The 16,832-nt window shown below is 34.8% G+C and overlaps 1 protein-coding gene across 1 annotated transcript; it reads right to left on the reverse strand.

Moving 5' to 3' along the window:
- Window positions 1–4,278: 4,278 nt before the first annotated feature.
- Window positions 4,279–6,639, reverse strand: LOC111807533 (NAD-dependent protein deacetylase HST1-like protein). The gene is made up of 5 exons (XM_023693290.2): window positions 6,557–6,639; window positions 6,426–6,471; window positions 5,608–6,260; window positions 5,298–5,448; window positions 4,279–4,609 (listed from the first exon to the last, which is right to left on the reverse strand). Exons 1-5 carry the CDS (start codon window positions 6,560–6,562, stop codon window positions 4,596–4,598), a joined length of 870 nt encoding a protein of 289 aa, XP_023549058.1. The 5' UTR covers window positions 6,563–6,639; the 3' UTR covers window positions 4,279–4,595.
- Window positions 6,640–16,832: the final 10,193 nt, after the last annotated feature.

Below are 16,832 nucleotides of genomic sequence, written 5' to 3' on the forward strand. Positions count from 1 at the left end.
GATTGATAGACTCCAGAAACATAGTGGAAGCTCAATGATTGGTAGGCTTCAAGGTTGATCAAGTTTAACGCTATCCAGAAATGCAGTGGAATTTCAAGGATTAATAGACTCCAAGGTTGATCATGTTAACCCTGTCCAAAAATGTATTAGAAGCTCAAGGATTAGAAGGCTCTAGGGTTCATCAGGTTGATATTGTCTAGAAATGCTAGCAAAAGGTTGAGTCGGTTATAAGGTTGCTAGTTAAAAGTGTCTAGAAATGCAATGGGAGCTCAAGGATCAATAGGTTTTAGGTTGATTCAATTTTCGTTGTCAAAAAACGCAGAAGAAGCTCAATGATCAATACGCTTCAAGGTTGATCGAGTTGACCCAGCCCATAAATGCAATGGAAACTTAGTAGGTTTTAGGTTGATTCAATTAATGTTGTCAAAAAAAAATGGAGAAGAAGCTCCATGATCAAGGCTTCATTGTTGATTGAGTTGACACTGCCCATAAATGCAATGGAAGCTCCAAGATTGGTAGACTCTAGGGTTAATCCAGTTGACGCTCTCCAGAAATGCAATGGATGCTTAAGGATTAGTAGGCTCTAGGGTTGATCCTATTGACACTATTTAAAAACATAGTGGAAAATTAAGGATTGGTAGGTTCTATGGTTGATCTAGTTGACACTTTCCAAAATCATGGCGTTCAACCTTGTCAAGGAAAGACAATTAGAAAAGAAAACGGTTAAACATGACAATTAGAAAAGAAAAAAAAAAAACCCAAAAATTGAATGATAATTTGACAAGTGTATCACAAGTCTCAGATTGGTAGAACAATTTAGTAAGTCAGAATAAAAAAATAGCTGTGAGAGTTGAACCCAAACTCCTTGAGTTGGGAGGATTCTTGCCTATCAATACAGCAAAAAGGTTTAAGTGTTTTAAGAGGTATATGCACGAGAGAGGCCCGACTCCTGTGGAAATTCTCCAAGTAGAGTAGAGTGAGCACGAGAGAGGCAAACAACGTCTGTTTATATAAAAGTGTTTAAATAAATGAGAACATCTGTATTCCTTGAGTAATTACCTCATGCCTCAGGTGGGTGGTTTCACAATAGATGTAAAAACCAACGTTCGCTCTAGAATAGAGCATATGGCTAGACATGGATACATGATGATTGAAGCTGCAAAACTAGAAAAGTGTTAATGCAATGATGATTGAAGCTGCAAAACTAGAAAAGTGTTAATGCAATGATGATTGAAGCTGCAAAACTAGAAAAGTGTTAATGCAATGTTTGCCACGTGAAGGTTACCAAGTTGAGAAGTTGGTTGGAGTGTAGTGCCAACAAGTCAAAGGGTTGTGTTGAAAGCTTCTAAACTTTGCTTCAGTAAGGTATGTGACCATGAAGGGGAAATGTTGTCAATACAGTTGTGCCCATGAGAAAGTTATCGATGATGCTGACTAATTTAAGTGGGAGAGAATGTCACAGTCATATCACAGGTTGTGACCTTTACATGCAAACAGACAAGGCAGTGACACATAAGTGTCACCTAATTGATCAAGTGAGAGCTGAGTCAAGACAAGTACTATATAGTCCAATCTATCATCTAAAGACAAAACACATTAGAAGACGATACTATTTCACTTGCAAGTTGATACAAGGAGGTGATATCTGTTTTGAGAATATAGAAGGTGCATCTAAGAGATAAAATGTGTCGATGTTGGGAACCTGAAGTTGTGCAAATTCTTGGTCAATCATTTGTAGCTTGTGCAAATGTTGCGGTGCAGTGAGGATATTGATGATGAGAAGAATCCTCTGAGAATGATTTTTTTTGAGGAAATAATTCTAAGATGTTGTCGTCGAAGTAAGAAAATTGTTAGGTTGTGGAATTTGCCGTTTCCTTATGAGTTAAATTTACTTAGGAGTTAAAAAAACTTAGAATAGTTTCTAAGAGAAAATCTTATCCATTCTTCTATTTAGTTTCTAAGATAGAGGTTTATTCTCTTGCGAAAATTTCTTTAAATGGATTATCTTATTTATAATTATTTGAAGTCATCTCTAAATAAATCTTAGTCATTAGGGAGTTTTCTAGACGAGTGTCTCTACATATATTTCTCCTTAAAACTTCTCTTTTGTTCTTTATGTTTTTAATTTAAATCTAGTACGCTGAGTTTTGCGATCTTAATAGTGAGTTCTTAGGTATAATTATGAATCAAATGAAAATAGGTATAATTTTCTAGTCAAAATAAGATTGAATGTGTAGTACTTTTCTATACACGGTCCACACACATGCACATGGGCCCACTAGGAGGGCTCCTATACGTGTCCCATAGGCTTGTCACGCTCATGTTGCTGGAAGCATGGAGGGAAACGAGCGCACATAATATCATGGCGTGTATAATATTGTGGGGTATGCTAATTATAACCGAGAAATATACTAAAGCTCTAATCATAACCGAGAAGTATCCTAATGCACGTGACATATAACATGCATGAGGTCCTATAGTTTTAAATCACGGTATATACTTATGATGCAAACCATACCTCCATTCTTTTTATGATGTAACGTTTCTACGATACATGTATACACATACTAAACATATCTCATATACATAGTATGAACATGCTAACATAATATACGTGGCAAGACATATGGAGGTTCATGCATCATATAACATTCATATCATAACATAAATCGTCATATAACATAACACACAACATACACCAAAGCTTCATAAAATATGATACTTATAGGACCACAAAGTACTTGTCATTCGTACATGATACAAGTCATCCAACCAAGTCTATGGGCATCCAAAAGTAGAACTACTTACTTAGTTGATATTAGCTAAAATTACTATTTTTCCTTGATGCTAGCTGAAAGACGCTTCTTCATATCTAATTCCACTTAAGGAGCCCCACAATAATGATTTAGAATTATACTATGAAAATTTGTTCATCTAATTGTATAAAATAATCTAAACTTAGCTCAAAATAATTTAAATTGTCAAATCAGTAGCTATATTGACCTCAAACGTCTCAAAAAAAAGTTTAGAAATGAATCCTAATGGGTCGAAAATTGTAGAAAATTGTCTAAAAATATCAAACCTAAGCTAGACTAGTCGAGAGGTGGACTTGGTGGTTTTAGAACATGATTTCTATGATTGACTCCGAATTGCCAAAGTGGGATGAAATGAAGACGTCTGTGAGTTAGAAAGCCAAGGAACCTCTCTTATACATTAGAGTCCAACTCTTTTCTGAATTTGGTCGATGTGAGACAAAAAAATTTTTTTTGCTCGGTTATTATAGTTTTACACCTTAATGCTACTCAAAATTTGATTAACCTCAATAAACTAGTCTTGAGCGTCCTAAAAATGTGAGATGAGATTTAAATCGCCTAGACACCCTAAAAATCTAGTAAATCTTTATGGGATCCAAGGATGACCAAGAAAGCTTAACCGGCCTAGTAGCAATGTGAATGGTATTACTAGTGTGATGTCCCACATTGGTTGGAGAGGAGAACAAAACATCATTTATAACGGTGTGGAAACCTTCCCCTAACAAACGTATTTTAAAGCCTTGAGGGGAAGCCCGAAAGGGAAAGCCCAAAGAAGACAATATCCAAAGAGGACAATATTTACTAGCGGCGGGCTTAGGCCGTTACAACTAGAACATAAGAGTAGTACCGTCGGCCAAGCATAGGTCGAATAGTGTTAGCATGTTGAGGCGACAAGTGCCTTTATCCGGTGGAAATGGGCACAAATCCCTAAACTCAAAGCTATGATCATATCCAATTTCATTCGTTCCAAGAGGGGCATTGGACCACATAAACATAGTAACCGGCAAGCACACATGATAACTTCTTCAGACTTTTTGTCAATTAACCTTCCATACCTAATGTTTACACCAATAAATGTCATACTAATTGAACAAATTTTATGAGTAGTGCCTCAACTTAATATATATACATATACCAACCCATGAGGGAGTGTCTCAACCTAATATATATCTATACCAACCCAACATATGGAACCTCGTAGATTCCTACAAGCCGTTGGTATTAAATAGGGTTTGTGTAAAAGAAAATAAATAAAATTTAAGCATATTTGAACTGTTGTAACGTCATTTTAATATTATTTGAAAGACCCTGTCCCTACTTCTATGCTTCTATGCGTATTGTCATTTTAATATTATTCTAAAGACCAACTTCTTTTACAATTAATACGAGACTATATGCGTATCTCGATCTAGATCATATATGAATTGTGTTATACATAGTTACTATTGAAGAAAAAATGAAAAAGTGAAAATAAATAATGAACAATATTTTGATTGGAGATGAATAATTTGACCAACAAATGAAACGCCAAGAACTGACCGACAAACCACACTTCCATGACTTGTATGCTAAGCCAAAACAACATCAAAATAGCTTACAGAACAGAATCAAGTAGTCTTAATCAACGCTTCATATACAACAAGATCTAATGAACAAAAATACTAATGATAATCATAATAATAACAAGAATAAACATTGTTTTTGATAATTACCATAAGATAATTAAGCATAACTCTAAGCAATCAGAGACATAATTTAGAAGACACCCATTAATTAAATCCATTAGGCAACTGCATCTGCACATACAAAACACACCAAATCCAAGCACTGATCAGAGAAACAAGAAATTATAATTCAAAACAGAGAATTTTGATGGAGTAAATAAATAATTGAAGTGTCCCCACTAATTGCAGTGTGTGGATTAGACGTTTGATAACCCCACAAGATTGCTGGGATTTCATATGTTCATCTAATAAGCAAGAATTGTATGATAGGAAAAGATTTGTGACCAATTTCTTTGACCCCTTCTCTCTTGGATTTTACTTCTCGGCTGCTCGTGTTGAAATGGATTCAATTTCTGTACCATCGCAACATTAGCAGATATTGTCCTGTTTAAGTTTTTCCATTCAGGTTTCCCTTCCAAATTTTTAAAACGTGTTTGTTAGGGAGAAGGTTCTACACCCTTATCAAGAATGTTTCGTTCTCCTCCCTAATCGATGTGGGATCTCACAATTTAAGTATCACAAAGAAAATAATACTCTTTGGTTAGGTTATTGGATTAGGGTTTGGTAACGTTCTTCTTTCTCGTTTTATGTTTCGAGTTTCAAGTTATTAGGAAATATAAGCATTAGTAACTGTTACTCGTTTTTGCTTCTTATTGTTATGAAACGTTTTCGAACTTATATTCATATTACTTCGAAAACAAAAAGAAAAATTAGGGTTTTAGTGTTTAATATAGGAATAAGAGAAGAGTGTATAATTTACCTTGAATTGGAAGAAGAGAGAGGGCTTCAAAGCCTTCAAATCCTTCATGGTTGGGTGTTCCTATTTGGTGAGTTTGGTCAGATGATGATGCTTTGTTGATCTTGTCTTCAATCTCTGGGTGGATCTTCCTCTTCAGCATCCTTCTCATCAACTGCGTACACGTGGCATCATAACACGTTATCATGCATGATTTGTACTTCGGATTTGCTTTTGATTTGGTCTTTTTCTTTAAAGATTATGTTTTGGTGGCTGTCTCAAAAAATCATTAAAATCCACGAAAAATAAATAAATAAATAACAACATTACTCACTCGTTGAAGATTCTTAATGGGATGTGAATCCTCCTTAACTCGAGGGATAAGCTTCTTGGCAAAGGAGAGGCCACTCTTAGTTCTTACATCACCTGTTTTCTTTTGAAGCACTTTTTCATTCTCAAGTGCTTTTGCCACATCTCCGGCATCCGCCAAGAACAAGTCCGCCAGTGTTATTCTCCTCTCCACTTTCTTCTTCTCCTCATCCTCCTCCATCTCCATAATCTCATTGTATTTTGATTCCATATTCATATTCAGCTCATAAGCTCCAATGATCAAGTCACCACCTTTTTCACCATTTACATCCTTTGATTTGTGTCCAAATGTTGTGAACATCAAAGGGTTTAGCTCTTCATCGTCCACGAAATCGATACTATCGTCGTCTTCCTCATGAACGAACGATTTCTCCTCCTCTTCTTCTTCTTCTTCCTCTTCCTCCTCATCGTCGTCTTCGCTCTTGAGTACGAGATACTCCATTTGCTTGTTCGATGGTTTCAATGATTCGAACCCGAATGTACCAATGGTGAGAATGCCATCTCTCCAGTCATGAAGGGCTTCCACATCAAGATCTACTTGCTTCAACAATGCTTGCCTGTCCACTTCATTAATGGTTGCGGTTTCGGTCTTCTTCGTCGCATTTTGAGTATAACCCTCTAGAAAAAATAACAATCTTAAAAGTTAGATGGATCGATCTCGCAGCTCGGCTATTGTTGAACTCTTGGAACAATTCAAAATCGAAATATTTGTACGTATAAAAAGTTAATTTTTTTCGATCTCTAGGAAAAAATGAAGTAAAATGAGACGTTTGAGAGAGAAACCCTTGAGAGCGGTGTGATGAAAAGTCTTGTGCACCCAGTTGAAGATCTGAAGTAAGAAAGAAAGTGGTGAATAAATGAATAAAGAGAGTATGAAGAAAATGGAAAGAGTAGGGTTAGAGGGACGTAAAGACCTTCATTTTCGTTGAAAGATTGCGAGTTAGAAAGGAGAAAGAATGAAAGGAAATGGGTTTATGGGGGAAGGAGGAGGAGAGAGTAAAAGGCATTAGGGGGCCAAAAGGAATGGGGCATAAGGAGAGGACATGTGTGGGGGAGAAGTGGGTCCAAAGAAGAAGCCATGTTTGTAGGGTGTATGGCATGTTTGACCAGCCACCATGTTGCCCTCTTTCTGGCCTCTTCGATCTCCCCAAATTCTTCGAATCATTTCTTCATCCCTCTATCAATTCATCTATCAATATACATCATTTATCTATACATATCTCTTTCTCTTTGCTTTCTCTTTGCTTATAATTTTGTACCGCCATCTCAAATTCCATTTTAAAGTAGTATAAACTAGTATACCTAGAGCCTTAGAGCCTAACAGTAACTCTGTCAGATTCTCACATCGGTTGAGGAGGAGAACGAACAATTTTTTCAAGAATGTGGAAACCTCTATCTAACAGACGCATTTTAAAACAATGAGGCTGATGCCGATATGTAATGGGTTGAAGCATACAATATCTATTAGCGGTGGGCTTAGTCTGTTACAAATGGTATCAGAGATATACACTTAGCGGTGTGCTAGTGAGGATGCTAGACCCTAAAAGGGTGGATTGTGAGATCCGTCGTTGATTGGAGAGAGGAACAAAACATTTCTTATAAGAGTGTGGTGATAATCTCTCCCTAGTTGACGCATTTTAAAACCGTGAGACTGATGGTAATACGTAACGGCCAAAACGGATAATATCTGTTAGTGGTAGTCCGCGATTAAAGTGTACATTTTTCTTGAGATAGAAAGTCCGATCCCCACCTCACATTTACTTAGCTAAATTACAAATGTATACCTTAAGAAGGAAAATGAATTTATTGATAGCACTACAAGGCATGCACGGATTTATAATAAAAGAAAAAAGTTAACATTTTATATAGTCGCGAGGAAAAGCTATAGAAAAAAAAGAAAAACAGACTCACAATCCAATTTTACGATATCGAGTCACAACGAACAATACGATAAAATTTTGCTCAATATAAAAGCAAGTCGATCAAAGCAAGTCGATCAGTTCTCTTGATTGTCACGAACCCTTCGAGGTCTAGAAGTTGTTCCCCCATTTTTTTTGGTGTCACAGATATAGTGGATGAGGTAATTGAGCTCGAGAGTAAATAATTTTTTCTATTATTTAGACTTAGTCAGCTTATATTACCTTGGTGGTGAACGACTAGTATCTTGGGTGGAGACACGACCTCGTCATAAATCATAGGGCAATATGATGTCTCTTTCGGAACATTTCTATGTAAGGTTAACCGGCGAGACTTCCATAGGAATCACCACAAAGTTAAAAGTTTGGGGGAGCCACTCCGTATGCTAGTTAACTACTGAGTCTACCTATATGGTCCAGCGTCGTCTCTTAAGAGGGGTTTACCGCATGGAGGCCCTGTCATTTAACACATGATAATGACACCTAGTTTTTTCAACGTGCTACCTTATATGGCCTAGGCCAAACTTGACGATATTGCTCTGAATTTCTATCGCTTGGTAGGGACACTAATATGTGAAACCTAGGTTATTGGTAGTGTTAATGGTGTAAGAGGAGATAGAAAGCAGAGACTCTGCCGATACCGCTTACACTACTAGTAGGCCTGGTAAACTTTTTTCATCTTGGGTGTCATGTAGGTTAACTAGGTTCTTAGGATGTCTACGTGGTTTAAATCTAAGACCTCATCTTTAGGACTCTCTAAACTAGCTCCTCAAGCTAATTTGGTTTTGGGAGCATTAAAGTTTAGACCACTAATCGCCACTCATGAAATTGGGGCGCTCGATTTACTAGAGACATTATGAAATAACTCTAACTCTCTATTCTTAATTCGTTATATTAGGGGTGTACATGGTCCGGGTTGGGAGATTTTTTTGACCCAACCCAAAAGTTCGGGTTGGTTGGATTGGTAACCCAACCCAACCCGAAACTTTTCACAACCCAACCCAACCCTCTATTTTCGGGTTGGGTTCGGGTTGGGTTGTCTTTTTTTTTTTAAATTTTATTTACACACAATTTATAATTATTCGGAAGATAAAATATATTAAAAGTTCACAAACACAAATTAATATATAATTATTGACAAATAATAATAATAATAATAATAATAAATTCAATAAAAAATAACGAGCGAAAATTGTAACATATTACATAATTCAATATTTATCATAAAATTAAAGACAATTAAATACCGACATTTTTTCTAGAATTGGTTAAAATAACAAAAATATAAGGATAGATTATAAAATTAAATAAACAATAAAAATGATTACTTTAAGAGTATGGTATATAACAAAAATAAAAAATATATAAAAATATTTTAATTGAAATATACTTATTTATATGTTATTTAAAAATATATAAAAATATTTTAATTGAAATATACTTATTTATATGTTACCTTAAACTATTAGAAAAATAAAAATGTATATAAATTGTGATATAATAATATAAAAACAAATATATGTTACCTTAAACTATTAGAAAAATAAAATAAATTGTGATATAATAATATAAAAACAAATATATGTTACCTTAAACTATTAGAAAAATAAAAATGTATATAAATTGTGATATAATAATATAAAAACAAATATAGTATTTGACTGGGGTCAAACTCAGGCATAAATATTCTTCAATTGGACTTGGTACCGCTCCGACAAACCCACTAATATAAGAAGATTCTTAATATATTTTATATATTTTAATTTGGCTCGGGTCAACTCGAAGGTTTTGCCCATGAACCCAAAACCGAACCGATTCAGTTCGGGTTCAGAAAAATGAACTCAACCCTACCCGAAATGCTAATCCAACCCAACCCAACCCTTATAGTTCGGGTTGGGTTGGTCCGGGTTATCGGGTTGCCAGGTTGAATGTACACCCCTACGTTATATTATGCATGCTCATATAGAAAGCTAACTCTATCAATCACCGGGAGTATAGTTCTCATTCTTAATACAAACATGCATTTTTGTAATAGGGAGATAATACAATCAATCACATGAAGTATAAATCTCATTCTCAAACATGTATGCATGCTTAACAGGGAGGTAACTTGTTCAATCACCGAGTAAAAATCTCATTCTCAATATAGAGTATCTAACACAACAACAACATCTCATACAACATACCATTCACAAATCTTATTCTAAGAGCATTTTAGATATTCACAAACATTATATATAACATACTTAATATTTCAACTCAATCCAATGCTTTGAACCTACATTTTCTAACTATATATAGCAAATCATGTTCACATGCCAGCACATTTGATCCTATAAGTAAGGGTTAGGTTAGTCTGATACTTATTCATAGCTTAGTCAACCGTTATACATATTAAAGCTATATTTGGTAAATGACAAATAAAGTAAATTGTCATAAATAGTAAATAGCTAAATATAGTAGATATTTATATCTGGTAAAACTATATATAGTAAGCTAAATTATATATATATACCATACGACAGAGCTTTGAAAATGTACTTTTTATATTCTTTATATTCTCTCTTACTGTACATATATGTAGTCATGAATATAAACCCTTCCGTCAGAGTTCTCCTTGCATTTTCTCTGTCCTGTTCTTTGTGTTCATCTAGATCGAGTGTGTGCGTTGTTGTGTGATCTTAACAACTGGTATCAGAGCTAGGCGGAAGTCACCACGATCTGTGAAGATGGAAAGTTCAAAGATTGGAATTGAGAAGTTCGATGGATCCGATTTCGGTTTCTGAAAGATATAGATTGAAGATTATCTGTACAAGAAAGATCTTCACGAACCCCTGTTGGGGGTGAAGCCAGATACCATGACCAAAAAATAGTGGAAGCTCAAGGATCGACAAGCCTTAGGGTTGATCCGGTTGATGCTATCCAGAAACATGACATTCAACATCATCAATGAGAAGACAACGTCAAATCTGTTGAAGGCGCTGTCGAATATGTACGAAAAACCGTCGGCTATGAATAAGGTGTATTTGATGCGAAGATTGTTCAATCTACAAATGTCTGAAGGTGGATTTGTTGTTGATCATATAAATGAATTCAATATGATCGTAAGTCAACTGACTTCGGTGGAAATTAATTTCAAGGATGAAAGTAAAGCATTGATTTTGTGTCATCTTTACCGGAGTCATGGGATACTGTTGTTGCCGCAATCAGCAATTCTCGAGGATCTGATAAACTGAAGTTTGATGAAATTCGAGATGTAGTTCTCAGCGAAAGTATTCGCAAACGAGAAATTAGAAATTCATCTGGTAGTGCTCTCAATGTTGACCAACGGGGAAGAAGTAAACCGAAGGGCCCAAACAAAGGGCGATCAAAAGCAAAGAATTGAGAAAAAATTTCAAATAGACCAAACGTAACGTGTTGAAATTGTGGAGAAAAATGTCACTTTCGGACATATTGTACAAGACAAAAGAGGAAGCTAAATCACAAATCTGGAGATGATGATGATTCTATAAATTCAGTAGAAGACATTGGAGAGGCTCTAATCCTCAACGTGGACAGTTCGATTGAATACTAGATTTTGGATTCAAGTGCATCTTTTCATTCGTCTCCAAATAAAGAGTTGTTCCGAAATTTCAAGTCTGAAAATTTCGAGAAGGTGTATCTTGCCAACAACAAAGATTTGAAAATTAAAGAAAAATGGGATGTTTGAATAAAAACTCCGACAAAAAATCAGGGGGCATTGAAGGATGTCAGATATATTCCTAGTCTCAAGAAGAACCTGATCTCTATTGGTCAGTTGGACAGCACAGGTTATGCAACAGAGTTAGGGAACAGTTCATGAAAGATTATGAAGGGTGTTATGGTGGTAGCATATGGCATAAAATCTGGAATTTTATACACCACTGCAGGGTGTATGAACATGACTGTTGTTGCTGAGAGTGCTTCAAATTCAAGTTTATGGCACAATAGACTTGGACATATGAGCGTGAAAGGAATGAAGATGCTGACTGCGAAAGGAGTTTTAAAAGGTCTGAAATCTGTTGATGTGGGTCGTTATGAGAACTACATTATGAGCAAGCAGAAACGAGTTAGCTTCACAAGGACTGCCAGAGAATTGAAGAAAGTGGGAGTTGAGCTTGAGTTGCAGGAAAACTCAGTGGTATTGTAGAAGATACTCATGAAACTCCTAAGACTACTGCTGAGGAACCAGATGTGGAGCAAGGTTCCAAGACCACGAAGCAAGTGGGAGTTGAGCTTGAGTTGCTGGAAAACTCACCTAGTGATGTTGTAGCAGATACTCATGAAACTCCTGAGACTACTACTGACAAACTAGATGTGGAGCAAGGTTCCAAGACAACGAAGCAAGTGGGAGTTGAGGTTGAGTTGCAGAAAAAATCACCTAGTGATGTTGTAGCTCAAGAAACTCTTGAGACATGACAATAAGTGAAGCTGAAATGAAGACGATGTGGATGACTGACTATCTGGAAGAATTGGGCAAGAAGCAGCACAAAAAAATTCTTTATAGAGATAGTCAGAGTGTCATACAGTTGGTGAGGAACCCGGTCTATTATTTAAAGACAAAACACAGAAGGCGATACCATTTCACTCGCAGATTAGTGGAAGATGGTGATGTGTTTGAAGAAGATAATGGGTGCAAAGAATCCAGTAAACATGTTGACAAAATGAGTTGATGTTGAAATATTGAAGTTGTGCAAAGCCTCAATTGGTATGGTGCCATGAAGATGCTCATGGTCGTTTGAGAATGAAATTCTTGGTTGACTAGATCAGTCTCCAAGTGGGAAAATTGTTAGGTTATGGAGTCTGCTGCTTATTTATAGTTTAATCAACGGTTATACATAGTAGATAGTTATATATATAGTAGATGGTTATATGTGGTAAAGCTATATATAGTAAACTAAACCATATATATATATATATATATATATATATATATATATATATATATATATCCCTCTTGCAGAGATTTGAAAATGTACTTTCTATATTTTCTATATTCTCTCCTACGGTACATATCTGTAGTCATCAATATAAATCTTTTAGCTAGAGTTCTCCTTGCATTTTCTCTATCCTGTTATTTGTGTTCATCTAGATCGAATGTGTATGTTGTGCGATCCTAACAGTACTAATCAAGGGAATCCAAATGGCTACTTACTAGACATTATCTGCTCTTGTTTCTTGCATATTTGGTGCTTCAAACCTCAAAAATTTCACTGATTGGCCCTAATATAAGTTTTAATATGTTTAATATCAAAATCACCTCAGAAAATTGTCAAACATGTCAAACAAGTGAAAAAAATCATGGCTTGATTTCACGTGCCTCACACGTGGTTGAAGTGAGGGAAATACATGCACACAGCCATACGTAAATGTCCCATGCACATGTCTTAGGCTTAGTCACTCTTGCCTTGATTCGAACCCAACGAACGCAAAATTACTTTTTGATTTTTCCTTTCAATTGCCTAGGATTGATCTTCAATGAACACACTTGCATATGAATTTTAAACAATTTTAAGAATTTCAAGATCTCCTTCATTTTCACTTTTTTTTTTTTGTAACGACCCTAGATTTCTACTTACCTAGTGTCGCTACCGTCATCATAACGTAATCATTTTGTGCGAAAATAATAATTTGAAACTTCATTATAAAACATAAGCTTCATCTTCAAACACTGTCATGGACTTACGTTTTCGAAAACATCTTTAAAACGACACAATGAAATATTAAATGAAATAAATAAGCGTTAAAACTAAAAACATCCTATTCTAACCTAAGTTTAAGAAAATAAGTACAACTACCCTATGCATGTGCCACGATCTCGTAGTTGCGATGCCACAATCAGCCGTACAGGGGAGGTTTGCCTTTACCCGAAAAATAGAGTAGCACACGACTTGAGTATTTTAAGAAATAATTAGTAAGGGACCTCTCTATCAAGATTAAATGCAAAACACATAATTTCATGAATGTGACCTCTCATAACAGTCTATTTTCCTATCTTAACGGAAAACTTGAATGTGTACTTAATTTTCATACATACAGTCCACACGTGCGAGTATGGACCCACTAGTCGATTCTCACACCTCCTGGGCTCCTTTATGGTCGAGCGAGCGTTCTCTGGTAGTTGTTAATGCCGGACACCCGTTAGGAATAGCGATTGTCACGACAGCATTAGATAAACATAATGATCGTTCCCTTGCCTCGTAGCGCATGCATCCGTATTATCGTGAAGGAGTAGTGGTATCCCCCTATTAAAGATCACGTATTCGTTTAGATTGTTGTCAGTTAGTATTTGATTAAATCTCCTTATAGTTAGGAGTTGATTTAGTTTTGATTTGATTTAGTTTTTGATTTGTTTACTAATTTGTTATCAGATTTTCTGCAGATTTTTAGGTAGATTTTCTAAATATCTTTTTGTATTATCTATATATATAGAGAGCATTCATGCTCTTCATAATATAATCTTCTCATCAACCATTCAATCACTCATTCTTTCACTAACAATTGGTACCCGAGCTATCTTCTTAAGGGATATGTGAGATCAAAATGGAAGAAGAATCTAATTTTTCAGCTGTTGCACCACCACTCTTCGATGGAGACAATTATCAAATGTGGGTAGTTCATATGGAGACTTATTTGGAGGCATTGGATCTTTAGGAAGCAATAGAAGAGGATTACGACGTCCCTCCGCTTCTAGCAAATCCTATTGTAGCACAAATCAAAATACAGAAGGAAAAGAAGACAATAAGGCATGAACATTATTCGCATGGACATTATTGGATCTTTAGGAAGCAATAGAAGATAATTACGACGTCCCTCCGCTTGCCTATTTGCCGTTGTATCTCAAATAATCTTCATGCGAATAATGTCCCTCAAAATAGCAAAGGAAATCTGAGATTATCTCAATGCTGAATATGAAGGAGATGAGATGATTCGTGGAATGAAAGTTCTGAACTTGATTAGGGATTTCAAGTTGCAGAAGATGAAGGAGTTGGAGTCGGTAAAAGAGTACTCTGACAGACTTCTCAGCATTGCGAATAAGGTGAGATTGCTTGGTTCTGTGTTAAATGATTCCAGGATCGTTGAAAAGCTGCTAGTCACTGTTCCAGAGAAGTTTGAAGCCACCATTACTACTCTAGAGAACATCAAAGACCTGTCAAAGATTTCTCTTACAGAGCTCTTGAATGTTTTACAAGCACAAGAACAAAGGAGGTCTATGAGGCAAGAAGGGGTGATCGAAGATGCCTTACCCGTTAAGATCAAGACAACAGCAGGTATAAAAACAAGAAAATTTTCAAAAATCAATCGACGAATGGAGATTCATCTACCAATTATCAGAATAAAAAAGGAGGAGGTTTCAAAATATCCTACCCACCTTGCCGCCATTGTGAGAAGAAATGTCATCCATCATACAACTGTTGGAGAAGACCTGACGTCAAATGCTCCAAATGCAATCAACTTGGACATGAAGCTGTGATCTGCAAAGTCAAAGGACAGGTGAAAGAAGTATGATGCACAGGTAATTGATCAAGAAGAAGAAGATCAATTGTTTGTGGTCACTTGTTTCTCAGGCAAAGAATCAAGCGAGAGCTGGTTGATTGACAGTGGGTAGGGGTGTACATGGTCCGGGTTGGGTTGGGTTGAGCGATTTTTTTGACCCAACCAAAAAGTTCGGGTTGGTTGGATTGGTAACCCAACCCAACCCGAAACTTTTCACAACCCGACCTAACCCAACCCTCTATTTTCAAGTTGGGTTCGGGTTGGGTTGTTAATTTTTTTTTTAAAGTTATATTTATCCCCAATTTGTAATTATTATGATACAATCTTATATAAAATATATTAAAAATTTACAAACAAACACAAATCAATCCATAATTATTAAAAGAAAAACAAATTCAATAAAAAACAACGAGCGAAAATTGTAACATATTAACATAGATCGAGTGAAAATTGTGACATATTAATATAGTTCAACATGTCATAAAACTACAGAATGCCGGACATTTCTTGAAAATGGGTTAAAATAGAAAAATATAAAGATATATATAAAATTAAATAAACAATAAAAATGATTAATTTAAAGATATTGTATATAACAAAATATATATATATATATATATATATATATATATATATATATATATATATATAAATATTTTAGTTAAAGTATGTTTACTTATACCTGATATGATTTGATAAAGATAGATAGCCCTAAATTTTTAGAAAAATAATATATATACATATATAAATATAAATTATGATATAATAATGTTACTATAAATAGAAAATAAATACATTAGAATTTAGAATTATTGGTATATATTTAAATATATTTAAACTAGAATTTAGAAATATAATAAAGTTGCAACAAATAGAAAATAAATATATTAGAACAAAATTTGTGAACATTCAATTAAAATTTAGAATTACTTATCTATAGAACATAATTTATTAATTTATGAACATTGAACTAACAAGGTATATAATTTTTTAAATATATTTAAACTAAAATTTATAATTACTCGTCTATCTTTAATCCTTATATATATAATATATGAACATATAAAACATGTATTTATATATATATATATATATATATATATAATTTATGAAAATATAAATGTTTGTTAGTAAGGTATTTTTTAAAAATATATATAATATAAAAGAAAAAAAACATGTATAAAAGGAAAAAAAAAACATGTATTTGCATGCATATATATATATATATATATATATATATATATATATATATATATATAACTCTTTGGTAGTAAGGTATTTTTAAAAATATATATATATATAAAAGAAAAAAAACATGTATTTGCCTGGATTCGGACTCAAGCGTGAAAAATATTTAATATATTTTATATATTTGAATTTGGCTCGGGTCAACCCGAGAGTTTTACCGACGAACCCGAAACTGAACCGATTAAGTTCGGGTTCAGAAAAATGAACCCAACCCTACCCGAAATGTTAATTCAACCCAACCCAACCCTTATAGGTCGGGTTGGGTTGGTCCGGGTTGTCGAGTTGAATGTACACCCCTAACAGTGGGTGCACAAACCGTATGACACATGACAAGGAGTTTTTTGAGAAATTAAGAGGCACTGAAGTTAAGAGAGTGAGGATTGGCAATGGTGAACACTTGGAAGTCAAAGGAAAAGGCACAGTAACTATAACAAGTTATGAAGGTACAAAATTTATTCCAGATGTTTTATTTGTACCTAAAATTGATCAAAATCTCTTAATTGTTGGTAGT

The sequence above is a fragment of the Cucurbita pepo genome, chromosome 12 (genome assembly GCF_057944985.1).
Source record: "Cucurbita pepo subsp. pepo isolate OVF chromosome 12, ASM5794498v1, whole genome shotgun sequence".
NCBI lineage: Eukaryota > Viridiplantae > Streptophyta > Magnoliopsida > Cucurbitales > Cucurbitaceae > Cucurbita > Cucurbita pepo.

Coding starts and splice junctions, on each gene's coding strand:
- LOC111807533 (XM_023693290.2), bottom strand. Junction 6,261..6,425: donor TCATCACACCGCTCTCAAGG/GTTTCTCTCTCA, acceptor TATTTTTTCTAG/AGGGTTATACTCAAAATGCG. Junction 5,449..5,607: donor CCATTAAGAATCTTCAACGA/GTGAGTAATGTT, acceptor ACGTGTACGCAG/TTGATGAGAAGGATGCTGAA.